The sequence below is a fragment of the Melanostigma gelatinosum genome (assembly GCF_949748355.1).
Source record: "Melanostigma gelatinosum genome assembly, chromosome: 2".
Lineage (NCBI taxonomy): Eukaryota > Metazoa > Chordata > Actinopteri > Perciformes > Zoarcidae > Melanostigma > Melanostigma gelatinosum.
In genome coordinates this window covers 23,430,160-23,456,634 of record NC_136635.1, presented here as the reverse complement: position 1 = coordinate 23,456,634, position 26,475 = coordinate 23,430,160, and the positions used below count along the sequence as shown (strand labels likewise).

At 44.0% G+C, this 26,475-nt stretch overlaps 1 protein-coding gene across 1 annotated transcript; it reads right to left on the bottom strand.

Annotated features, from left to right (window-relative positions):
• Positions 1-1,284: 1,284 nt before the first annotated feature.
• On the bottom strand, positions 1,285-26,475 carry LOC306788995 (semaphorin-4B-like; the record flags this gene model as incomplete). The annotated part of the gene is made up of 14 exons (XM_079284742.1): positions 26,072-26,475; positions 14,426-14,586; positions 14,086-14,148; positions 13,334-13,432; positions 10,821-10,932; positions 10,287-10,403; positions 9,811-9,968; positions 5,694-5,875; positions 5,074-5,224; positions 4,338-4,548; positions 4,020-4,135; positions 2,989-3,146; positions 2,402-2,493; positions 1,285-2,057 (listed from the first exon to the last, which is right to left on the bottom strand). Exons 1-14 carry the CDS (start codon positions 26,190-26,192, stop codon positions 1,285-1,287), a joined length of 2,514 nt encoding a protein of 837 aa, XP_079140868.1. The 5' UTR covers positions 26,193-26,475.

Sequence of the window (26,475 nt, the reverse complement as noted above, 5' to 3'; positions counted from 1 at the left end):
CCAACTTTGCACTTCACATTTGCTGATTATTAGTAGTGCCATTTTACCTTCGTGAAACCCACCTCTGGGCCCGTCACCATGTGCTCTTCGACAGTGATCAATGCTATAAGCATGGGAGTGGTCATACCAGAATGGCACTATTGCATTTAGATAAGACAATCAAGTTGTTTTTCGTGTTTTGGCACAGTGCACATGATGATTTCTGTGCTGGCCTGATGATGGGAGAGGAGTGGACGTCCCCTTTGTTTTTCTTGGCCTCTCTGTGCTTGTAAATGTCCACCATGACGTGACATAATCCAAGGTCTCTTTTCTATATTCGCCTCAAAGACAGAGTCACCAATGTTTCCTTATCATGGTACCTGCAGGTTACCTGGGGCAACGGGTTCCCGAAATTGTCCGTGGTGCAGTGTTGTGTGAACAACAATATACGTCCAGGAGGTAAACGTCAGTATTTAGGCCCTGGAGCATATTACCATCACATCTTTTCCTTTCAGTCCTTTTAATTCTCATTCCTCCGTCTCATCTTTCGGCAGCTTTATCCTCATACGGTCATGACATTTATTCAGCAAAAGGGAACAAACGTGATTCTGACTTGCCTCCATAATGTGTGGATCGTCATGAATATGCAATGCATGTATTCGATTTTCATGAACCTGAACTCTATAGGTCACCATGCAACTCTGGCTTGGTTCTGGTGCGTATAAAAAAACAACTGAAGTGGCATCCATCTCCTGCAGAGCATGTGGAAGGTTACACAGGCTCAAACGGGACTGGGAAAACTATCAATATTCATAATTTATTGTTTTTATTTTATCATGTGATCGACCAACTGGTTATTTTAACGTTGGATCTTGCATCCCTAAAGAGATACTGTGATGAATATTGATAAAGGAAGAAGTCTGTTCATTGTGGGGTTTTTTCCCTCTTCCTCATGTTGCCCAGCCCTACGCTCACACACACATTAGTGGCCATGAGGATGACTTAAACGAAGGCTGTTATGACTATTCTGAGCTGCTGCCATGGTTTTTGATCCCGGTTTGAAACCGAAGTGTTGCGCTGCTTCCTCTTCCTGCCCTATGCAGCAAACCAGACCAACCCTCTGGCTTCGGAGTGGGAATGATTAAACGATGTAAATGGCCTCGGCACTAATCACAGAACAAAAGATGACGAAAACAAAAGATGTGCTGCGATGTAGAGGGATGTCAGGGTCTCCTCTCCTTTGCTCGCTGGCCTGTATCCTTCATGGAGATACAGGGTGGCATCTTTTTAGCGAATACTGTGCTCTCAAACAATAGAGTCTTTGATCTCCGAGCCTAGCCTCACTCTGGGCCGAGGGCAGGTCGGGGAGTATTCCACGTGGCTCTCCTTCACGTTAAGCGGCCGCCTGTCGGAGGACTCGGAGAAGCTCTTGCTGTTGTCCGGCGAGGACTCGTGGGTGGGCGTGCTGCAGATGTAGTTGTCGTTTAGCGTTTGGTAGCCCTTGTGATCAGAAGTGGATACGGGGATGGTGTTACCGTTTAGGGGCAAGCTCTCAGCGGGCTTTCCCACAATCCTGGGCTTCTTCTGCTGCATGTTGGGGCACTCGCCCTGCTTCAGCATGGACTTCATGTGATCTCGGTTCCTGTAGATGACGAACAAGGAGAACACCACCAGGGAGAACGCCAGCAGGGCGCACACCACAATCAGTTCGTTCCAGTACGTCTTGGTGTGGAGCTGCTCAGAACGAGACTCGCCGGGCAGGATGATGCTCTCCTCCTGCTCAATGTGCGGTGTGCGCGAGTGACCAATCAGAGTGGTGCTTTCCTGGCGTGGCTCCGCCTTCACACAGTAGTTGGCTAACAGCTGGCGGAAACCCTCCTCTTCCGACCAGCACTCGTAGGTCTCCGTCCTGTCGACTTGTGCCACCACTACCAGGTTTCCCTCTGGTGTAGCGTAGAGGAACTGGCTGGCGTTGTCACTGTAACGCCACCTTCTCTGCGCTAGGTTGGACCGCAGTTTACAAGGCAGCACTCTGAATGTGTTGACTGGGATTGTAATGCGCTTGCATTGGGAGACACCTACGTATAAAAACAAAAAACAAAACAATGTTGCTGCAAAGACTCAGTTTAAGAAATATTTGACTAATTGCATATGGAGTAAGACTCTCACATCTGCCAAAAAAAGCAAGTCCTTTAAAAGAGTGAAACAGTAACGACATCACTGCATATAATACAATTTTGAAATCAAACTATAATTTACATGAATTCTTACATACAGAACTGCTCGCTTTTAACCGCCGCCACATAAATCTGCAACAACATTGATTGATTCTTCACTGACTGCTCGATGTGCAGGCTGCTGTTGTGTCGGTCAGGTGACACCACTTTAATTACAGGCCGCTATACAAAGAGAACACACTCACGAGAAGCCGCTGGTCTGGCAGATCTGGTGCTGGGAAACGTCCTGTTACAAATGGCTGATGTATCGGCCTCCTCCACATCCTGCTGCCAGTGACTGAGACAAAGCGTACCAAAGAAAACAACAGGGTGAGGGAAAGCAGCTGGAATGAGAGGAACCTTGGATGCATGCACTCGTTTGACTCTCCCGAGGTCTGTCATTGTAACACCTATGAGTATAGCTTCATCACACTATGACTAAGAGGACAATCCTCTTTTAAAAGCTTCTGTTCAAGCAGGCGATGAGGAGCTTTGCATGCTTTTTTGTGAGTTTGTTTCGGGTGCATGTTTACATCCAACTACGGTTGTAATGGTACGAGAGTACGATAACAATTTTAATACGGCGGTATACCCAGGGACCGTTAGAACCCTACATCGAACACAACAAAACACATTTATCTAAGACTATTAAGGAATGTAAAAAAAACAACAACAACTAATCTATCAAGGTGGCTAAATGAACAAATACAGCCTGTGAGCGAAGGCAGATGAACAAAGGAAAAGTGAATGATTGGGAATAGGCTCGAGATTTGGTGGCTGTGTGATCTCTCACCTGTCAGGCGGAGCCATCCTGACGTCCCGACACAGACGTCCGGTCCAGGCGCAGTATGGGTCTCTGGACAACACACACTCTCCACAGCTCAGGTAGTTGGAGCAGTTGGCCACAGGAACCTCCACCAGCCCAGAGTTGGACGACACAAACAACAGACCCTGCAGAAGAGAAAAAATAAATATGTGTGAGTGTGCGCGATACAAAGTTCTCATCAAAAAGGTTAAAGTGCCAAACGGAACTTCTGCTTTTGGTTACTTATTTCTGCTTCAGAAAAGGGAAACCATGCCGAGACAATTACTTAAGACAAAACAGAGGAATACAACCTAAACAAAGTTAAAACTCTGGCCAGCTGTTCTTTTACTTGATGCCATGAGCCAAGTAATTTGATTGTGGTCATAAACACATGGCTACAACAAAAAGTGGTTGCTACACAGCGTTGTCTCCATTTATATTCATTCTTTTGCATCACCTTTCAGACAGTATGCATCATTGTGTAGAATAACGTTTATCCAGAAATGCATGTTTATCATGAATGTGAGTGACGTACAGCACACCCCTGTGTTCCCAACAGTGCAGGCTATATTTAGGCCATCTCCCCCTATATGAGATAGACATCATGTTGGTTTTGTCCGTCTTTCATATCCCTATTTGGAGCTGAGAATATTCACAGAAAAAGTATCTTGGACCTTTATTAGAATTACATAATCTTAGATTGCAGTTTGGCTGCTTTGGCCCGGGGAGAGGCCATGATGTAATAAAGAGGGACAGGTAATGAAATTCAGCTCTGGGGAAAATGCCAGAGGGGATCAGAAACAGTCTTCCAGACGGAGCCATAACTTAAAGGAAAACTCAACAGAACGGCCCCGCTGGAAAGAACATTTCTGTTCTCCGGTGAATCTAGCTCCTCCATATTTTTACTATTTGAAAAAGAGTATGAAAACAGTAAAAAGGACATTAAATATGAACAGACACAAAACCGTGCGACAATAATGGTTGTGGGTGTGTATTGAAATGGAAGAGTTGTGATTTACCCTCTGAGGATCAAGTTCGATGTGTTGCACTGGCTGAGGCTCAGGAAACAGAATCATCTCCTCTATGATGTGCATCTTATCGTTGACATTGATGGCCTTATGGAGCTTTCCATCATCTGGAAGACACAGGGGACGAGTGGAAGTGACTTATACTGACGGCAGGGGACAGTTTGTGGGGGATAAAAGCAACATCTAGGGCTTTAAAGTGACAGAAGCCGACTTTATGTTTGACAAAAGTGAGAGTATCCTTTTGCAACATTATTTTTGCCTTTTAAAGATTGATGGAAAGACGTGCCGTTGCTGTGTAATGAGCTGTACCTGTTCCGATGAAGAGCACGTCGTAGGCCCTCTCCATGCCTTGGATCTTGTGCACGGTGATCTGTGTGTAGCGCACGCTGCGTTTCAACAGCAGGGGAGCGCTGCGGATCACGCTATCCATCAGGTAATGGTCCTTGACAAAGTTGAGCACTTTATCAGGCATGTGCAAGGACGACTGGATACCCATTTGCCTGGCGTGGTTGGTCACACACTGCGGGGAGTGAATTAGAAATGAAAATTGAATCTCTGCTTATTCAAGTAGACCTGGAAGTACAAACATACAAGGAGACAGGATATTGTATTGATCTGCCTTTCTTTATTTGTAAAGTCAATTAAGTTTAGACAATAGCAGACCTGGCTGGTATAGACATTTTTAACCATGTTAAAACTAGCAGTTATCACGACTAGTTTTAAGCTTTTATGCATTTGTTTTTGCTCCAGGGACTCGTGAAGAGTTAAGCAGAACATTATCAAGACGGTACTTTTGGAAAATAAAAGGAGAACATCTGCTTTACATCAAGCTCACTTGTTGAACAGCACGGGGGGAAAAAAAAATCAGTTCAGGGTTACAAGTGGAAATGTTTTGTTGGAGACTGTAATATACATTGTTTGTCCGTGTGATCACAAAACAGAAGAAAATAATAACGCGAATGTTTTTTTTTAGAGACAAATACATGAACAGATGCACAGAGTGAAGCAAAATAAGTTGAATTGTGCGGTTTCCTGCTCCACTCACCGCTCCGGGCCGTGGTTCTGGCACAGGGTGGTTGTACGTGTACCACTGCTGTGTCTCCCGGTTGACCTCTCGGTAGCGCCCGCTGAAGGCTCTTTCCACCTGTGCCATGGTGAAAGCGCACACCGCTGAGCTGCCCGACGCTCCTTTATACCTGCGAACACGTACATAATTCTGTTTGCATGTTGCCATTATTTCACTCAATACATCCTTTCTGCAGCTGTCATTTTCTTCAGGAAACTGGAGCAGCAACTCCAAACTGAAGAACAGTTGTTGAGTGGGCGCTTGAATGATCTCCATATTAAAACCTTTATTTTGTTGAAACATTAATTAGACATTGGGGTCGCATGAGCTTGTGTTAGTGTTTAAGCTCATTACAGCTGCTCTGAATTCAGAGGAGCCAAGTAAGAAAAAGGCAACTTGCCAAGCTTGAGTGCAGACATTAAATAAAAACCATCTCAAGATGGTGTGTGTGTGTGAGCTGTGTTGATTAAAGGGTCCGTGTGTTTGTGCATAAACATGCACACTCACAAACTGAACCAGCGCCATCAATCAGATTCATCCAAGTTGCCTCTATGTCACCATTCAAGCGATCAGAACAAACCCGTCCCTTCGTTTCTTACCACTGGGAGGTGAAGACGCCGTAGAAGACGGTGCTCTCCCAGCTGTCTCCCATGGGCTTCAGGACAAACATGTCCTGGATGATGTTGAAGGGGAAGCCGTCATCAGGGAGGGAACACAGGAGCTGGGCCTTAAGGAAGGTCGTCCATTTCTTCTGCAGCACCCGTTCGCCGCCTTTATCACCCTGCAAACAAAGTGTGTTGTATTCAGTCATCCTGATAAGAAGAACAGAACATGTGATTTACAGGGTGAAGGAAGTAGACCAGAACACAGCAGCCGGCTTATGAAGATTTTAAAGTCCGCCCTTAATTTCTCTTACTGTTGCAGCGACGTCTCGTCGACGAACTCGTATTTCATGATGCACAGTGAAGCTCTAACATCCAAGATGAGTAACAATAAGCTAAATACATCTTTAAAGTGGAGGGGGACTTTACACTACAATACATCAGCTGCTGTAAGAAAAGACCTGCAGCTGCAATCCCTTCTCTCTGCTTTAGAGGATGCTGTTGAGGTAAGGGAACCTGAAAGTCATTACTGTGACAGTTATGATGCTTTGTTTAGGGTTGTGACAACTAATCACAACCAACCACGATGTTGTGATGCAAATCAAAATATTTAAATCCTTCCCTTTGGTGCAGCATATGTGTGGTGCCTTTAAACTAAAATACAAAAGGACATTTTTCACAATAAAATGCGGGTAACAAAAAAAGTTCACATAAAAAGATACCTCAACATAAAATACATGTTGCTCTTTGAAGGAGAGGAGATGGTGAAATGGAAAACAAACAGAACGGCTCGTTATTAACTACAGCTTAGCATTCGTGGTTCGCTTCTCCACCGGGACACACAAGATGAACTCACTCCTTTTAAGGCCGTCACTAAATATTTACATAAACTGTTATCAGACAACTTTGCAAGGACGAGCAATTATCTAAGAGATTGTAAACACAAACTCCTCCAAAACACAGCAAGCAAGCTGGAAAGCACAGGAGGAGGAGGAGGAAGAACACAACCAAAACAAGTGGTCTCGCCCAATCTCAAGACACTTTTCCTTCCTAGAACCCAAACTATCCCATCAGCACGGCCTCTGAAACCTAAAACAACTCCCACATAACAGCACAAGGAGTGAATCGCCCTTGAGGAGATGATGAAATGCAAAACTAGAACTACCCCCGTTCCCTCCTCTGTGTGCCGTTACACGCAAACAATCATGTTGCTCAACGACGGTGAGGTGAAACCTCGTGGGACAGATGCACGGCCTGGGAGCCAATTACGAGGCTGTGGTAGTAGCCTGTCCACATAATGAGGAGGCCGCATTCTCTGCTCTCTCAGCTGTTCATCGCCGTTGTTGCTGAGCTCCGCTGCGCAGCTTGTACTCTCAATAGCGTCGACCAACCCCCTTGAAAGCTGCCCTCCAAAAATATACTCCTTTTGTGCTGCATTACATCGCTCTCTCACATTCTATCTGCACTTCAGTTCAGATGCCTCACGTTTTGTCAACCTGAAGTAGACGAACAAGAAGTAAAGAAAACGGTGGCACACGATGTTCGGAATCTGCCTGCTTTCCAAAGTCCCTCAGTGTGCACACCTGAATAAACAAAAGAAAAGAGGGCGGCGAAGAAAGGAGGGGGGGACAGATAGGAAAAAGGGGGAGAAAAAACAACTTTGGAAGCAGAATTACTTGGCAAACCCAAGTTAAACAGTAGTTAGACCTGCATGAAAAAGGCTTTGATTTACGAGAAACTTGTCTTCTTTAAAAAGGTAGCAAAATGTCTGGCAAGATCAGCCGACAAATATTTCAGATATCAAAATGAAAGCACATCCAAACAGATTTGGCTTTGGCCTGGTACACAGAGAGAAAAGGGAGTACATGTTTTCTGTCAGTCTGCACGAGTGTGTTATAGATACTAAACCACGAACGGGGAGAGGCCTTCATACCTCGCCGTTACCGAAACTCTCATCTGAGTTCAGCACTTTCTGCTCTCTGAAGGGTCACACACGGTGTGTGTTCAGATGTGAGACACCTCTCTGAGAAAAAGGTGAATTTGGTAATAGTTGGGGGGGAACGTAAGCCTGCAGCCACTGAGGGGCTGGTTTCTCACAGATATTGTCTAATTTTGGCGAAGGGAGGGATATGAGGAAAAGACACTGTGAAAGCTGGACAGGTGCGTGCCGGTGAAAACAACAGGAAGTTAGTTATTGTAGTTTGGCTCGCTCACAAACAAGATCACCGGCGGCAGCAGTGGCGGCGGTGACGGCACACAGCTCATGGTGGCAATTATGGTACTTTAAAACCCTCAGAGCCCGATTGCAGCAGTTTGTGTCTCCTTCTTTGAGTCATAACTCCGTCAAATCTAAATACGCAGACATAATACGCATATTTTTAGATTGGGTGAGTTGCACATTCAGATGATGTCTATCACACATAAACATTCTTATTTATCAAAGTAATCCAGTGATGGTTTTGTGTACATGCAGGAGCATATTGCAAACAGAAACAGCTGATTTGGCATCATTTAATGTTACCAATTTGACAAAATGTAAACAAATGTAAGCTTATGAACATGGGGTTCAAGTTGTAGCCCACAGCGTAACTTACTGAATGCTTGTTAACTTCCCCCAAAAGCATGATGGGAACTGTAGTTCCGGGATGGGGCATATTTGTCTTAATTTTGCCTGAGAGGCAGAGCATGCTGTCAGTATAATGCAAGTTTCATAAGAATAGAAACTGACTCATTACGTTAGCCACCTTACCCCGAAGCTATCTCTGATGTTTCCATGGCAACAATCATTGACGTCTGTTTTTTAAAGTCACAATTTTCCCAGAATTCATGACTCTGACTGAAAATGAGTCCTACTTGAGAACCTAGGTACACAGCTTTGTGCATCAGATGAATTTAGACATCTGTCGATGAGAGGGGCAATATATGAGGTTGTTGTCCCTCATGTGTTGGCCCCCTTTTGCACAAAATTGCTGATCAATATGTGAATTTCCTATGGATTCATCTCAATACATTGATTTGTGAAAGCATTTCCCCAGTAAATTAGGGAACAAACCACCTGCATCACCACTGTACTGCCACAGAAAAGCATCTGAAAAGATGTCAGTCAGGAAAACGAGGGCTGCTGCATTCCAGAGGTATAAAGGCGCTTTATAGAGCAGAGAAAGCCATTCTTCTGTCTCTATTGCAGAGTTCATCTGCAGCAAGTTGCCACAGTCTGGGGGCCTTTCTGTCAATGACTTCCACATATAGAACCCAGGGGGTGCTCCGCCGGCTGCGAGAGGTGTCGCAGCAACGAGTGGCAGAGCCGAGCAGGACTAAGTCATTAAGCTGTCACTTAAGATTACATGCTGTCCCCACCATTACTCACATTACTGCCTCCATGAACAAGAGACATCAGTCAGGGAGGGATACTAAGTGCATGTATATCAGGCAGCCGTTTAATTGATCTGATTACAGGTGAACAGGGATGAAGTCAGCCGTTGATTAGTCAGGGTGATCGACCAAACGAATCTCTCGGAAGAGGAGGAGGAGGAGGAGGAGGAGGAGGAGGAGGAGGAGGAGGAGGACGTCAGCAGTTTAAATGATGAGAGTAAATTCTGCAGTTTGCATGCTTTGCCTGCAACACATACAGGTCATATAGTAGAATGGAAAAAAGCATTTCATATTGCTGCGACGCAACACTTGAATACTAATAATGCCTGCAAAGCTCAAGGCGCTGGTGGAGAAAGGCAAAGAGCTGGAGGGATGGCCGAGTGCAGCTGACATTGTGAGGGAGAGGGGGAGCGATGACATTGTAGAGAAAAAGGGATGGGAGGGGGGGCGTGGTGAGTAGGAGCAGATGATTCAGGCAAGGGGAAACCAAATCTGTTGAAAACATGTTTGCACAGTCAAATAGAAAAAAGCTTTACCGCGCCAGTGACATGTTTCCATTGCATCTACACAAACATGACGTGCAGGTAAATGTGACCAAACGTGCTTTGACACGGGAGCGTCCCGCCTTCTTTTAAGGCAATTGTATCAGGATTAAGGAGAGGAAGCCTGAGGTGCCGCCGTGCCTCTTATTTCTGCATGGCCATCTTGTATAATGACCTCAACCCAACCGCAGGTGTCTTACCTTACACACGCGAGCAATCCTCGACACAATGGTGTTGTCAAAGAAGTCAAATTCTTTTCCCGCCTCGCTAAAGAAGAAGTAAATCTTGTCGTCGTCTCCCACAGGGTTTCCTATTGGCTGACTCTCCTCGATGTAAGCTGACCCGACAAAGACCGGATCTGTTTCAGAAAAAAATAGAAAAACACAAAAGAAAACATGGTGGTTGGAGAGACACCTTTATCATCTGCGCAATGGAAAGCATTTTTTTGCATTACTTTTGTCAGACAGAGTTCACTTTGGCTGTTTTGAAGTGCACTGATAGGACCGCACTCCCGCAATCTAAGAGGGCTTGTCTTTGCTCTCGGTCTGCTGCATTAGCGACTGTGCCTCGCTAATGAGCCCTACTTTTCGGAGCTAATCTGCTCCGTTTGGTACATAATGGAAGATGAGTAGAGGGGGGGAAAAAATAAAACAGTCTACCATCTGATGGAGCTTACCTTGCAGCCATTTTAAAGAGTTCTCTGTCTTCAGAGCAGTTCCCTGACCCAAACTCTTGTAAATGACTGGCTCATTCCCTTGGAAGTTGCTGACAGTACCGGTGTACAATTCCCCATCTGGAAGAAAACAAAGGAAAAAATTGCAAGATTTACAATTAATAACTTGGTTTTCTATTAATTAAACATAGAGTACAAATAAATGGTGTACAGGGAGCTTTCATAACAGATGAAGTTATAGTTTGGAGTGAAATGAGATCAACAGAGCAGACTGAGTGAAGGGATTAGACAAAAAACTTCTTTTTTTTTCATATCCAGCTCAATTATTCCCGAATTGCTTGTTAAAGAAATTGAACACAAACATCGTCTGTTGGTGTCCGGCTATATATCAGAAGGACGGGTGCAGACAAACAACATTAGCAGGCACAGCGTGACTCCTTACTGAATCAAAGTAGCTTCATAAACAGCTCATAATACCGTTGCATGCCAAATGGTTGCAGTGACATAGAGGAGGGGAAAACGTGTTTTACTACATACCAACGATGATGGCAGTGGATTTATAGTCTGGATTAAAGGGGCAGCGACTGCGCCCGTCTTCCATCACGACCTCGCCCACTTCATCTCTCTCCAGTGTGAATGTTGACGTGTTCTGGAGACAAGACACGAAAAGCAAATGTCCCTCAGGCCCGGTCCAATTAAATTCTACTTACATTAAAAAAAGTGAGCTCAGCGACCTCGTTCTCACCACTTCTTCATTACAATACAGACGGTGCACTGACTTCATGGGCGTTTGGTCACTTTGAACACACAGCAGCTCTGTCTGTCAGGATACTGTACGTCATAGGCAACGGAACTTTTTCATTGCGAGAAAATGAAAACTTACAGCAGATCTAATGCTGACTCATCATGAAATACTCCTAAAACGACTAGGCGTGTTGAACAGACATTGAAGGAAAAGTTGATTTTATTCCTCTGTGCCATAGAGCTGCTGTTTAAAATCACATCCCCTATCGTCACTGTTTACTACTGATGAACACAGCTACAGTTTATTATGAGTCAACTCTGCATGCACCGTCCTGTTGCCTTAAATGCTCGCTAATGTGAATTAATCCCTTGCTCAAAATAGTCTCTGAAATGCAATCTTTACTGCTGGTAAGTACTATTTGCTTTAAAAAACTACAGCGACCTGCTGTTTTGTGATTTTTTTGTAAACCTTTACAAAAAAACAAAAAAAAACTCATGACAAAATGTACGTCATGATTGGGAACATAGAGACTGTGTGCTGAGTGAGACAAGCTGAAAGGGACTGACTTAAGTACTGTTGTTTTTTTCATTGGATTTATTGAGAATTTAAAAAAAGATAGGATCCTAGTACAAGGTATTTTCATAAGATCTGGCTTCAGGCAGTTAAATGGTTTACACAGGAAGGAAAACTTGATTCACGATAAGACTTCACTGATGACGAAAACTGAGATTGTATAACATACTTTCAGTAATTCTAGGTACCTGAGGCTGGTTCATGTACAAAAACTATTGTTTGTTCAAGTGTATATGCCACGGAGATCTCCGGTAAGTACGTGGGTCATTATTCAGCCTCTGACAACAGTTGTGTTATGTATTGTTTGGAAAGTCGGAGAAAATAAAATGACATCACTCGCGTAATCTCAGGGTTGGGCTGTTAAACAGAGAGTCTGCGTTTACAAAGAGCAGGCAGGGACATTGAAACATGTTGGCAATTATCAGGCTGGGAGGGTCAAAGGAAAGCGTGGGTGACATCTTTAAAATACTTGTTTCGTCCGACCAGCAGTCCAAAACCCGAACACAATTTACGACGGCATAGAATAGAGAAAAGCAGCAAAATGTCACACGTGAAGAGCTGGAAACACCAAATGCGTGTCATTTTTACTCGATGCTTGATTTAAACGATTAATCGTTTATCAGAATTGTCGTTAATTATTTTGTTTGACTGATCGCCCAATCGTTTCAAATGTAAAGTGTAGGATCAAAAGGGTGAAGCCATTCAAAAGATGCAAATCTATCCTTTCAACTGATCTTAAAACAAAACTGACCCGTCTATATTTGAAACAATAGGGGTTACATTGAGCAATAAAGCACTCAATATACTGTACATATGGGAACTTGAGTATTCCGTGAATATAGATGAGGACAAAAATCTATGTGGACAATTTGCAGCAACAGCAATAACTCGTTCTGTTCAATCAAATCAAACAGGACAGTGTCGAGTGCCTCCGTTGCAGGAGAAATCTTCCCAAGCTTCTTCATTACGAGTCATTCTCAGGGCTTGTTTCAATTAACGTCTGTCATCTGATTGTTTGGTGTATCTTCTTGGCTTTAGTGTCCCGTTCCTCTGTCATTAAACCCTCTGAGACTGTTTTGAGAAGAGCTATAAAAAATAAAACGTTTATTAATGTTAATATTATGCACCTCAGGGAGCGTCTGGCGCCTCTGGGTGACACACACACACACACACACACACAGAGTTCTGGTCTCAGTCAACATGACGAGTGTTCACCCAGACAAACCGGGCTCAGAGTTGCTTGGAATCCCAGTTCAGGGCCTAAAGTCCTGCAAAGTGATATACAGTCTGAGAAATCCCGTGTTGTTCTTTCACTCTGACGTCAAGGGGGAGAGTTTAATGCCCCGCTTTAAGAGCCGAGCTGTCGCCAAGCTTGATCCCCCTCCCCCCCCCCCCCCCCTACCGCTGAAATCAATGTCATCCTGCTGCTGGTTACCATCACTCCAGATGTACTCCACTGCTAGATACACAGATCTCCTGCTTCCCTCTTGCTGTAAACCACACAGCTTGTGTACCCCCTGTTGACTTGTCTGGCTAAAGTGCCTGAGCAGCATTTGGTTACGTTTGGGTAACAGCAGATCCAATACGGCCATGGTGGATAAAAGAGCTTGATTCCTCCAGAACACACACACACAGAAAAAATCAAAGTCCAAAGCTGCTCTAGTGAGTGGAGAGAAATACAAATCGAATCACTCTTGGAAGTAAACAACGGGACTGAGAGGTCATTACTTACTATGTAGGCGCAAAAAGGACTGAAGGCATAGGTGCCACACACATAGAGATGAGTACTGTTCAGCCGCAGGAGGATTTTGATGTAATTGAAGCAATCAGTCTGGATGGGGAACAAATGGAGAGAGTGTGAGGTCCATGAGTCCACAAGATATTCTTACAACTGGAAGTGTTTTTCTGAAGAGCTCCTTCAAATATGTGCCTGGAAAACTGGAGCTCGCAATCAGAAGTAAATCTGTCGGAGCAAAAAGAAGAAAAAAGACACAAAAACTTCAAAAACTGTGAAACTGGATAGAAGTAGTTTGAAAAAAATGAAATGAAAAATTGTTCTCAAACGCAGTTGGGAAAACCTCCAAGCGTCACACAGCAGTTGCCCGCTGGGCTTTCTGTAATACACAGACCAGCGTTGTACACTGCAGTGTAAAGATTACCACGGGTTGTCGCCTAGGGATAAAACAGCTGGCATGACAACAAGGTGACAGACAGACAGAAAGAAGCAGTGCACAGAAAAGAACAATTCCCCGGTGAGTGTGCACACTTGAAGAATGCATTTGTAACTGCTGGAAAGGTTTCGTCAATACAGCACGCAATGCTCATTTCATCTTCTCACGACACGAGTGAAACGATTCAGAGAAGACTGCAAAACACCCTGTGGAAGAAAACCCACGCTCTCAATATTGTCATTACACAAGTATCTTCCTGAGGCATTTTCTGGATTTGGCATTTTTGCTGGAGCCGTATAAAAGTGCCTCTCACCTCCAGGTTCTTGCCTTTGAAGCTGCATTCCTCCCGTTTTCCGGCGGGAGTGCCCCACGTCAGCTGAAGATGAAATAGAAACCCTGAATAAGTCATGCCAAATTCAGGGAACCATGCTGATTCTCCTAATATAAAAATGTATACAAAGAACTGGTGTGTGGTATGGAAACAAACAGGACAGGTGGGTATTTATTTCTGATTATTTCGTGTTTACAAACTACATTATTCACTCAGATAAAACGATTACCTAATGAGTCTTAAAATGAACAGAAGTGAGGGTAAATGATCTGCCAGCCCACTTCTTCGCTGCAATATTTCCTCCGATAATCCACACACTCACGTTCTTCTGGAGCTTGGTCTTGCTGATGTCCGAGAGGCTGAGGGCAAACAGCGCCTCCCTGGCTCCGACGTACAGCATGTCGTCCTCCTGGCTGAGCAGCAAGGAGGTGTAATTGAAGACGCCGTCCACTGAGAATCTCTTGGCCGACCTCTCCTTCGCATCTGGGAAACGGCAGGAAAAACAATAATTAGGCCACAAGTTAAATATATTAATGGAGAAATAACTTGAGCTGATGTTGAATCTAGAAAAAAACTTGTTCAGGGGGTAGCTTTGCGTTATTAAACACGCATCATTAAACCCCAAAACCACAACCGAGCACAACATAAACACAAAATAACTCCCACTCCAACTGTGTTGGCCAAACACAAATATACGATCTGCAAGGTAACAACATCTGAACTCATGTTTTACTACTTCCAGTGCTCCAAGGAAATCTGTGAGTCTCCGTCAAGGCCTCGCAGAAAGCCACAAATATAACAGGAAACGTGAACATAGGGGACGGACATCCCATTACATCCGACACACAGCACAGTGGTGAGCCTCCGTCAAATCAATTTATGGTACAAAAGGGGGAAGCTCTCACTGAGCATGTTGTCACTCCTGTCCTCTGTTTATCCCTCTCGCACAGCAGCAGCAGCTACTGTAGCTCCACGAGAACGCCAGTGAGCCACGTCCACACGGCCCTGTGCTGGCCGGCTCTCCCTTTGCTCTGCACTGCACTGGCAGCAATGTAAAAAAAACTAAAAATAAAAAATAAAAACTTCTTCCACTCAATGCCAATCTAAAACGCCTTCATTCTGCTGCTCGCCAACCCTCAAGTGGATCTCTTTAGCAGTGGGCCACGAGTCAAATTAGTCACTTTTTCCCACGTCGCTGCCTTCCCTGCAGCCTCAAGTAGTTACAGTGATGAAGTAGAGATTCAATGGACACGTTGATCCCTTTAAGACAACTATCCTGGCACCACGAACAAGTCAGGATCATCTACTACAGAGGCATCAGCAGCAGTTTTATTTTGTTTTTTTAATTCATGCCACTGTGAAAGTTTCAAGAGGTTTGGTATAAGAAGGTTTGGCTCTGACAATTGGTCAACTTTCAGTTTGACCTGCTGTGCCATAACTTGCTCAAACGAACAAATATATATATCCAGCAAAGGGTCCACGAAGCCATGATCATGGTTTATTTCAAGACCTTCAAGTATTGTGATCCTTAGAGAAACAATAGCCGAGTTGGAGTCCATGTGGAGCTGGACCGGTGGATGTTATCACTTGGTAAATATCAACGAGACTAACAATCTTCTTGAGGTCACCAAAGACACGAGATGTATGCAATCAAATATTTGTGCGTCCATTGCTTACATAGTTCTAACCCTTTGCAGACTTTGACTATCTTGTTTATCGACTGCCTCCCAGTCCAAACATATCAAAAATACACTTGATGTGCTCCCCAAGCCAAAACACTGGGGGTCACGGACTCCATTTGCTTCTCCAAATAAGATTACTGCTTCGTATCTGGAGTCGTCATCACCACTATTTGCTGCAGTTAAACTGTTTACAGCATTTCCCTCGTGTATAACCAGCGAGCTGCTTTCAAATTTAGAGATTTCTGACAATAAGAAAAAGACACCAGCGGCAAGTTTATCTCCAACACTCCAGGTGGTGCATAAAGCAAGTGGAGCCAGTAAACAGCAATACATGTTTACACCCCACGACTTGAACTTTCCAATATGCTCACAAACAAATGGTTCCTCCAACACTCAAGGCACTTTTGGCAGATGATCGCGTTCCCCTTATGGGAGTGAAAACCAGCTGCACACGGCAAATCTTGTCCAAAATCAAATCGTAGGTGCTTTCCAGATCAACAGCCCTCTTTCTGTTTAAAACGTTGTGACATCTGGAGTCAATGACGAGGACGGCCTGGCTTTAAACTTCAGCGAGGGGATTCAAACTTGAAAAAAAAAGACTTCCTTTTGTCAATCAGAACAGGACAAAGTTCCAATGTGGAGAAGCAGAAACTGGTTTTTGATTCAATGTGAATTAAGTCTGTTAAAAAATGTCCTAAATGCTCATAAAGAGAGATATACTCGGTCTCAGTGGACCCTGCCGATGGCAGACAAAGGAGTGCCATCTCTCCTCTCAACAGGGGAACATATCATAGCTTGACTGTCATGGCTCCCCTGAGTTTTGGCTATTCAGTGGATCCAAAAACAGCCTTCCCTCAGCATATTAAAACTGTCTGACATAAATCACAGTGACATCCTCTTTGGCTCATTATTCCATTGTCTGCCTAAGAGAGCAAACTCATGGAACTTTTACTCAGAGAGCGGTCCGGGTCTACTTAGTGGCTGAGTGTATATGTATGTGTATGGGGGGGGGGGGTACTGAGTGAGAGTTGTGGTAACCAGGAAGATTGGATTGAGTTGATCTATAAAGAAACACGCAGACAAGAGTATAAATGTTATTTTCAAAGCACTCCGAGATGGATTTCTGACAAGAGCAGAAGGTCAAGCCAGTAACAAACGTCAGTCGTGTCAATCTGCGGCAAATTCCAACAGGAACTCAAAGCTTTCCGTCTCTCTCGCTCTGTTTTTTCATCGACAGCAGTCTGTTCTTTGGGATATATATTTTTTTTTACGCTTTCCGATGCAGCAGATCAGTTGTGTGTTTTGACATGCTTGCAGCAGAATGCCGGGCATCTGCAGGCCATTTCACAGCCAGGCACCAGGTCCATTCAGCCGCCTGTTTAATCAGCCGGCTGTCACCAAAGCAAGGCCCTAAAACCTCTGCTAATGTTCATCACATCACACCTTCCATCAATATGGCTGCTTTATTGCCGTTTTTTTAACATGCTGAATTAGTTAGTAGCACAGGTTCTTTGAAGTCAAACCACTGTATATTTGCCTCATTTCTCTGCGGTTATGAATGCCTACAAGCTGCAAAAGAAATTGACCAATGGTCCAAACTGGAGCGCAGCGGCACAATTCAAAAGATGCATTGTTTGAGAACCGATCAGGGTCTGCATGACATACTGACGTTTAAGAAGCGAATGTCCTTTCTCCACCGGCACGTAATACGTCCTTAGCAAGTAATTGGTTGGAATTCAACGTTGGCAGTGAATTCATTGTATTCATTCATTGTGATGGTTTTTTTTCAGTGGAGGTAAAGATGACGGGAACAAATCGCAGCACGGAGGACTTCAGAGAGAAACCGACTAAATGTGTGAACACACGATGAACAGCTACAAACTTCTTGAATTAAAACAGAGACACATGAAGGGAAAGTCAAACATCTTCTTCCATATGTACAGTATGTTCTATTCCCTGCATACAGATGCTCGTGTTAACGTGAGCTGCTTTACTGATAATGCAATGGCTCAAATGGGTACTCATCTGCTGGGAGACACACGGTCATTTTGTATAAGATGCAACAAATAGACGAGCACATAGGCCGCCTAAAACCACAAATAGTTATTTTTTACATTATACCAGATATAACATCTTAATTTGGGAGCTTTAAAGGTGTTGGTACCGGAATTGTGTTACCTTTGGAGGGAGCAAGGCTTGCCATTTTTCAGTCTTTATTTATATACAGGAAGCTTTATGCGGCTGCTGGCGTCACTTTTACTGTACATTTATTTTCTCATACTTTGAGACAAATAAGCGGCTGTATGTGTGTAGAAATAATAGTGAGTGCTCTTGAGGGAAAATGCTTATGAATCATCAAAAATAATTAATGTTCCAAACATTCTGGATAACTCAGTCAGCGTTGAGAGACCTCCAAAATAGCACAGTGACATCAATTAAGATTTCCTCTGAATCCCTTCATTCACATCACAGCTGAGTGTTCAGAGTGTGCTTACTCACCATTGAGGTAACTAAGATATCATCAGAGGGTGCCAGCTTGCAGACACAGTGTCACTGAGAAATAAAATGACACGCCAGCACTTTGGCAGGCATCATATTTCAGGGAAAACAGAGCAGGGCCAAACCATTGTTTCTGCGGTTTAATAGTACTCGGAGGGTGGGGCGATTGATTGGCTGCTCAGACGCCTGCCAAGACACTCCTAAAAGCGCCGACTGTAAACATGCCCCAGATTTGCTAAAAGCAGTGTGAGCCAAGTCACAAGACAAGGGGGCAACGGGGACAGAGGGGTTTGCTTTACAGCCGGGCAGAAAAAAAAACCCAAAAGGAGAAGAGAGTGTAGCACAGCTGATGTTAATCTCACACGAGCTCTGCTCATCTTACATGCCCAACACATATTTATCCCCAAAAAAATATACTATCCATCGCTGCCCTCTGCAAGCTGAAGCTACACAAGAGCGCACAGCTTCAAGGCTCTCTGTTTGACAGGATTCGACAATGGACTTGATAGCGGGCGGCGCTGGAGCTCCTGACCGAAGCCGACAGGAGTCGCTTCAAGGTGATCGCGCCACTGAACCTCGTGATATTTGGGCAAAGTGATGGTTATTTCATCGTCTGTGACTACTGGCAACCAAGAGCTGCTGTGGTATGCCAGCCAAGTCAGCGGAGAAACACTGTTTGTCTGCACAGTTAAGAGGAAACAGGCCAGCCTAAGATGAGAAGGAAAACTGGGTTGGAGCAAACTTCACATATTTCCTTTATATATTACCCAGTGTTTATTGAACTGTCAACAAAGAAGTCACTGGTGTTACGCGAGTGGATTCTTGTGTATTTATAAAAAGGTAAACTTTCAGATTAAGGTACAGCGAGTAAAAAGCTGATACAGACAAAGACTTGTGAAAAATCACACTGTACTAGGCTGTAAATAAAAGCCGACAGCCCTGAATCAGTTTGAGTGTGACACCCACAGTAAGGCCGGTGCAATAAGGCCCGCAGATGTGTCGTGTTGTTTGTAATCACTGGGAATGATGGTGTGGCTTTGCTGCAATTTTGTGTGGACTGTACACGCTGTGCATGTGTGCGCGAGAGGGTATACATCATACTGAGAGACAGCTGCACCTTGCAGATAATACCCAGAGCCCGACAGTGTGTAAGTGCAGTGTGTGCTGTGTGTGAGGATTATGCAGCAAAAAAGGGTGCCACATGGTTACATGTGCAGGCTCGGAATCAGGGCAAAAACAGAAAACCATGACATGACCGCGTATTTGTTCGCAACGTCGAACACTTGCGTGTGTATACACTGTAGAATCCAAGAAGCACTGGGAAATGTCCGCTTTAGCCTCTGAAGGAAATACAGCGCGAGTGCAAATACGCTGCATAACTCTAAAAGCAAAGACCAAGGGGCTGACACAGACATGATGCTCTGCTCTGTAATTGTTGGATCTTAGGTGTCACTCTAGATTGGCAAGCACCCGCCCAACACTCAAAGCAGCGGAGCGATGGAGCGCAGTGGTCTATCGCGGCTGAAAGCTTACAAAATCCTGGATGTGAGCTAGGCGAGACACTGTGTGTTATCTGAGTGAGTTATTCAAACGGAGAGAGGGAGACAGATAGTTGGTATAATTTCCTCACACATACAATTCAAAATAGACGTGCCTGTGCTTGTCATGTGTGGGATGCCTCTTCAACCGCTCTCTCTCCATCCTCCTCCTACCCTCTCTCTAAAGACAGGAGCTGTCACAGGAATATGATGCACACAGACTCAGATTTTAAGACGAAGAGAAGAATTTCTTTGGGCTTCTAAAAGCGAAGATAAATTTGCCAACGTGTGTGTTAATGAGTTTTCATTTAGAATCGATTCATTTCATTTATAGTCAGCATTTCTCAAAGCATCAGCGAATCAATGTACTTCCATTCTGTAATTTGCTAAAGTAGTTGTAGGGACGTTAATTTAGAATTTTAATCAGTGCAAAGTGTGCACAGCTTATTTGTCGATGGATGAATGCTACAACTCAAGAACCACGCCTACCCACGTCCCGTTATCCAGCCACCTGCAAGCTGCTGATAAGTGTACGAGGTTAGCCCCAACGTTTGCGACAACTCTGGCCCAGGCGCACTTATGTGATGGCTGACCTTTAAGGGGGACCCGTTATTCTTATTTAAGCTTATAAAAAAAAACCTTTTAACTATTTAAAGTTACTAAAAGGAACTTCAATTTGTGTCAATTTCCACAGTCCCTGCGGACGAAAGCGGTAGAATTTCTGTGTCCCTTTAGAAAACATCTTATTTTATTGCCGCAACAGCCAACCGCAGTCAGTCCTGGTTCTGGTTCTCCTGAGCCTCCCTTCCCTCCAGCGGTTGACAGTTAAACGGCTTAATTAGTAGCTTTCATCGTTAGTGGCGGGGCCTGTCATTCTCGCATGAGAGGAATTCAGATTGCATTCACGCAAACGAGAGATCCACAGGAAATTATGCACGAGTGTAAGCCAGTATTTCTGTTTGCAACACGGCTCCATCACAGCTGTATTAAGGTACTGCTAATGCAAACTCAACATTTCTACACAAAGGGACTTTCATTGTGAAGCAGTCATGCGTTTGTTACCGAGGGCAGCACCGACATGATCGTTCGTCAGAAATGCAGCTGTAATTTCTCTGCATTCTTTTGAACTCTAGCTGCTCTTTCTAATAAAGTAGCTGCTCGAGGAGCGTTTCCTCTTGAAGAAAATCTTTAATTGAGGTATCTGACAATCCACATCCCAAACTGCCTTCCTCTACTTACAAGTGTTCTTTATTTTGGTACTCATGGCCTCAGACACAAACAAAAAACACAGGCCCACCAATGCCTTGATGAATGACATTATGTCTATGGCTCAGCCAAGTGGACTTGAAGAGGAAAAGACATGGCCAAATCCAAATCCAGCTGGCTTGCACATGCTTACAGATGGTTTTTGCTACAGCTGGAATCCCATCAAAGTACACTCCGATAATCTCTTCTGCCATTTTCTAACTTGCACACTTGTCGATTTTTAGGGCACCAGTGGAGCCGTGTGCAGTTTACTAAGTGCACTCACTTTGGACTGGCATGTGTTGAAGGCCTTTAAGTGCGACCACAGCACGCAGACACAACCCTCTATCCTGTGTGTGTGTGTGTGGGGGGGGGGGGGGGGGGGTGCACAGAGTCTGCTACTCTCTACTCATCCACCACAATGTATAGTAGAACGAGAAGTGGTCAAGCATATTGCTTTTACGCTACATGCTAATGTTTTTTCTTTTTCACACAGACAGACACACACACACACACACACACACCTCACTGTCACATCTATTTAATGTAGTCATGCTGCTATCAGCAGCCTGGTGAGTTGAGGACCTCCACGCCTTCTGCATTCACCTCGCAATGGTTATTCTGCCCTGACAAAGTTTGATAAATTAAAAAACAGGTGTCAGTGCTACACCTGCACTCAAAAATCAGACGGATAGGATTTTTGTAAAACCAGACACTGACTGAATCCTCCAGCTCAGTCGATGCAACAAACAGTCAGCCACTCGGGGCCTCTCAGGGCCCCACACCTCACTCTCTCCATTACACCCACAAGTAGGAATAAGACACATGTGGAGCGCATTAACATCCTGGAACTAAATCAGGAAAGTTCTGACTTTTAATGAAAGATACATGAGACGACTTCTTTTAACCATTTAAGTTCTGCCTCGACTCCAATGTAGTGCGTTGTTTTCAGCCAACGATGGTGAGTGGTACTGATATATTTCTAAGTGCATAAAAAGATTGTATTTCATTTTTCATTTCATTTTACTAATTACCAAAACATTGTACTCACTTATCATCAAAATTACATGAATAACTTTATCAAAACATGGTTATTAGCCGGCAGGTAATCCTACTTACTCCAGCATTACTACTTCTGCAATACAAAGAGAATCAACGTCTCGGACAGAGGGCCGCATTTACACCTTTTTGACCTCGTGAGGTGTTTTGAACAATTGTTTTCAATCTCTTTTAAAAGCCTCTTGGATGCATTTACACAGAGCTTTTCGGATAGCTCTCCAAAGAGAAATAAAGTGACGAATAGAAATGGCATCAAAGCTCCCGTATGCTGTATTTTATAGAAACAAAAAGTGACAAATATATTTGACAGCAATGTGGACACTGAAGTGTGACAGAAAACATTGGTTTGTGTATCACATCATAAAATGTTATGTTGCGTGACTTGATTTACAGCTAGCGGCACAGAAACCATATAAATCATCCATGCTTCATTATGCAATGAAATGTTAAATTCAGTCTAATATTTAAAAATAAATAAAAGGTGGGGTTCTTTGTGTCACAGTTACTGTAAAACTGAGCAAATAGCTGCTGCAAGATGTTAATAGCGAGGAGGCAAACACATTTTAGTTTTGGACAAATCCACACTGCATCCCAGCAATCCCCCAAAAAGTACCTAATGACTCTCTTAACCTCGCATTCCTCTCTGTCCATCTTAATTAACAGCTGCGCGGTTATTCCTCGCTGCTTGCCATTGTCTTCAAATCAAATGTTCCCGGTTGAAATCTGCAAAGACGGAACTTTTCTGTACATTCCCTGGAGCGTGCAAGTGATGAAGCCATTAAAGCGTCTGAAGCAGACCGAGCTGATGTGCTGTAATCATGCTGACTTATAGAGGCTGTTATGGTATTATATGCAGGCACTTGTGAGTGCCACCTCTGCTGGAAGCCTCAGACCGCTTTTCTTTCAGGATCAGGGGCGTGTCCGTGCCGGGTTTGAGGTGGGCATCGGAGCATGTCACGAACATTTGGCTCGACCCCCCTCTCTCCCGCCCCTCTTCCGTTTCTACACTGCGATCCACACACTGCCAAGGTCACTGGATTAGCATGCATGAGAGAAAGCGCACAATATTCGCTGAGCATGAACCAAACGTAAACAGGAACGGACACAGAGTACACACAGCACACACAGCATGCTCTGTAGCTCCGCTTAAAAAGGGGCATTTTGATTTGCTTCTTCCCCAGCAGCATGTGTGAAAGTATCAAAACTGAAAACCTTCCCTTCTGATCTGAATATTTATTTTGTTATACATTCAGTTAATTTCCAACAAACCTTGTATACACAATAGTAGCTGACAGGGTCTCTGGATGTACTTGTGAAGCAGTGGGTTTAAAATCTGGTTGATGTGAGATTTGTCGTATAAAATGTATTCTCGCTTCCAGGAAACCTGTCACTGTGTCAAATTGACCTGATAAAAGACAGATGTGACAATGATTATTACTGAATAACGACACATAGTTCTAAATTTCACTTTCATGGGAAAAGGAAGAAAAAGAAAAAAAGGGCATGCAGCATGTACAGGATATTCAAAAAAGATGTGGCTGCATCTATCCCCAATCTTTTCAAAGAAACAAACACCAGATTGGTGGACAAAGTCATTCTGAATAAATAAGATAAGGTCCACTGCTGAATCAGAAGAAGAGTGACATACAATACAGTTCATGCACTGGAAACCAGACCTTTAAAAAAACATCAACAAGGTTGCCAAAATGCCCAAAACAGCTCATTTAATGTAAACCGTTCTTATTAAGGACAGCACTTGAATTTCTCCGTCATCTTCAAAGCCAAAGAAATAGAAAAGAGGAAAAATAAATCATCTCCTCAGCGCATATCTGGAGAAAGACAGTAACATCCTGCCTGAGATGTTTCTGATAACCAACAGCGATGCATGCTGCTTCAAGTCTCATGATCCTTTGTGCTCTCTCTCTCTGCACAAGAGCCCGTAATGAAAAACAGACAAGGCTCTCCCACTGCAGCGACCACAAAAACCTCTACTCACTACACATGAGAGACTAGCCTGCTCATTAGGAGAGAGGGAAGGAGCGAGAGGAGAGGGAAGGAAGACTAAAAGAAACAGGGACGCCATTCCAGGAAAAAGGCCACGTTGAGGGAAGGGTCCTCTCGAGAGAACACAGTCTCCCTTTTCTTACAGGCGATACAAACCAGAACGGAGGTTTAAAACAGTGACCTGCTTTACATGTTTTGCATCAATGGCGCGGGTTGAATTGAGGCTAGTTTATGATGTGATGCTGCAGACCCTGTTCATGCAAAGCTGTAGTCGCTCGATGAATAGGACACAATCGGTGTCAGTGACGTTTAAATGAGATTTTCTACGCCCCATTATCAGCTGAAGAGCATGTTGTCTCACACTACTACTTATGCTCTCCAGTTGAGAAAATCTCAACAACTAACTGCTGCCGTCAAAATACATGAAATTTAGATTATGAACGCTGAGTGGAGCAAAGGAAAAAAACGAGTGGGGGGAAGGAACATCAGTGGTTTGCGAAACACTTTTCTGGGAACCAGCCGTGGGCCAATTTAATCCATTTAGTTCTTTGAGAAAAAGTTAAATGGCTCAAGTTGTTCTTCGGTATGAGCGATGCCAATTTTGAGATGGTGCATGTGGATTACCGCATGACGCGTCGCTGACGAGTGAAGAAAATAAGCATTAGATTGTTGTTTTCAGAGGTAGGGAACTTCAATTTTTGACAGGTAGTGTTTACAGGAGGCAACGCACCCCTGCATTCACACAAGCCTGTTCTTTGGTTGCTGCTGGATCGGCATATTTGCCTGTGTGAGCAATGTTGCAAAACAAAGATGAGGACAGGATGAAAAATACACTGTAGGAGCCAGGGAGCCCGTTTTAAGAATCAAATTGTAAACTGTCCTTTTCCAACAGCTACAGCACAGGGTGTTAAAACAAATAAATAAATAGGTGTTGAGCAACACTTCCTTGACAGCAGTCCATTTTCTAAACAGCATCCTTATTTCTCTCCGCCCTCATTTGTCCTACGCTCCCAGAATGCATCAATCAATTACCAAAAAGCTGTTAGCTGAGGAAAACAGCACCAGGTTTTTGTATTATAAAAGCTTAATCCACAGTCATTACAATTAGAGGAGTGCTGCAGTGTGCGCAGTAATTACTCTGCATGCAATGATGAAGTCAGGTGCAAAAAAGGTCTTCCATTCCATTGGTGGATTTACCAGGAGAGACATTAAGTTTAAATCTGTGAGATAAACTGTTGCATTCAGCAAACAAATAGAGAGAACGCAAAGTGCCTTTGAAGGTACGAACCACAAATATGCGCTGCAGAATACTTCACAGGCTCAAAATTGTTGCACTTTTTTTGTCTTTACCCAAGTAACACTTTGAGGGGCCACACAAGTTGCCAGTATTAAAAAAGCCCTTCAGGGAACAAACATAATTGCATGTATTTATGAGAAGTGGTGCTTGTAGTTTAGACCTCTTCAAGTTGGAACACGTACTACATTTGAGCCTGCAAGCACCTGTAGTCTCCGACATGTATCCGAGTACATTGCTGCAAAGGTTGCTTCACCACTCGCTGCATTTGTTCACCGTTCACCTAAATTACATGATTTTGTGTGGAATTGACAAGATTGCTAAACTCCGCTGCCCTAAGTTACCGCTGCCGGCAAACCAGGCTACTCATTTCTAGCTAGCGAAAGTCAATTTTTGTGAGCAGAAATTACAGGTCCGGAAGCAGGTTTCTGAGCTGTACTAGCAAGCTAATCAACCTAACGTTAGCTAACCCTGTAAAAGGGCATCAGCATGCACTTGATGGCTACATGCATGATATCGTGCTGAAAGACCAAAGCTAAAGCTGCATGTCCGAGGACCTTAAATCCATTCCGCAATCTCATGTCTCTGGCAGTGCTCACAATAGTCATAACATACAAAAACGGTGTCAGGTAAGTATTTCGACTTACTGTAAGAGAAAGTGATGCGAGGTGTGACATCCTCCTCAGTCGCTGTCAGTGATTGGAGGCAGATAGCCAATAGCAGCGCAGCAGCCAGAAGACAGTGGACAGTCGCAGCTAATGTCCACATGGTTGCCTGATCCTCTCAAACAGACATACACAAATGCACACTGTTTGTTTTAAAATTCCTTGGAATGACTCCGCGGAGCTTTACTTTCTCACTCCCATCTTCCTGCAGGCTGAGGGGGAGTGAACGCGTCCTTGACTTGATTCTTGTACTCGGTTAGCAGGCTCTGCACACAGAGAAGAGGAATCCTTTCTGGATTAAAGGCTGCTTGTTGTCATCTACTCATAGTGCTCTTCGGTAGATCAGCACTAAGCTCCAACCGGCGGCCATTCAGCAGAAGTAACTT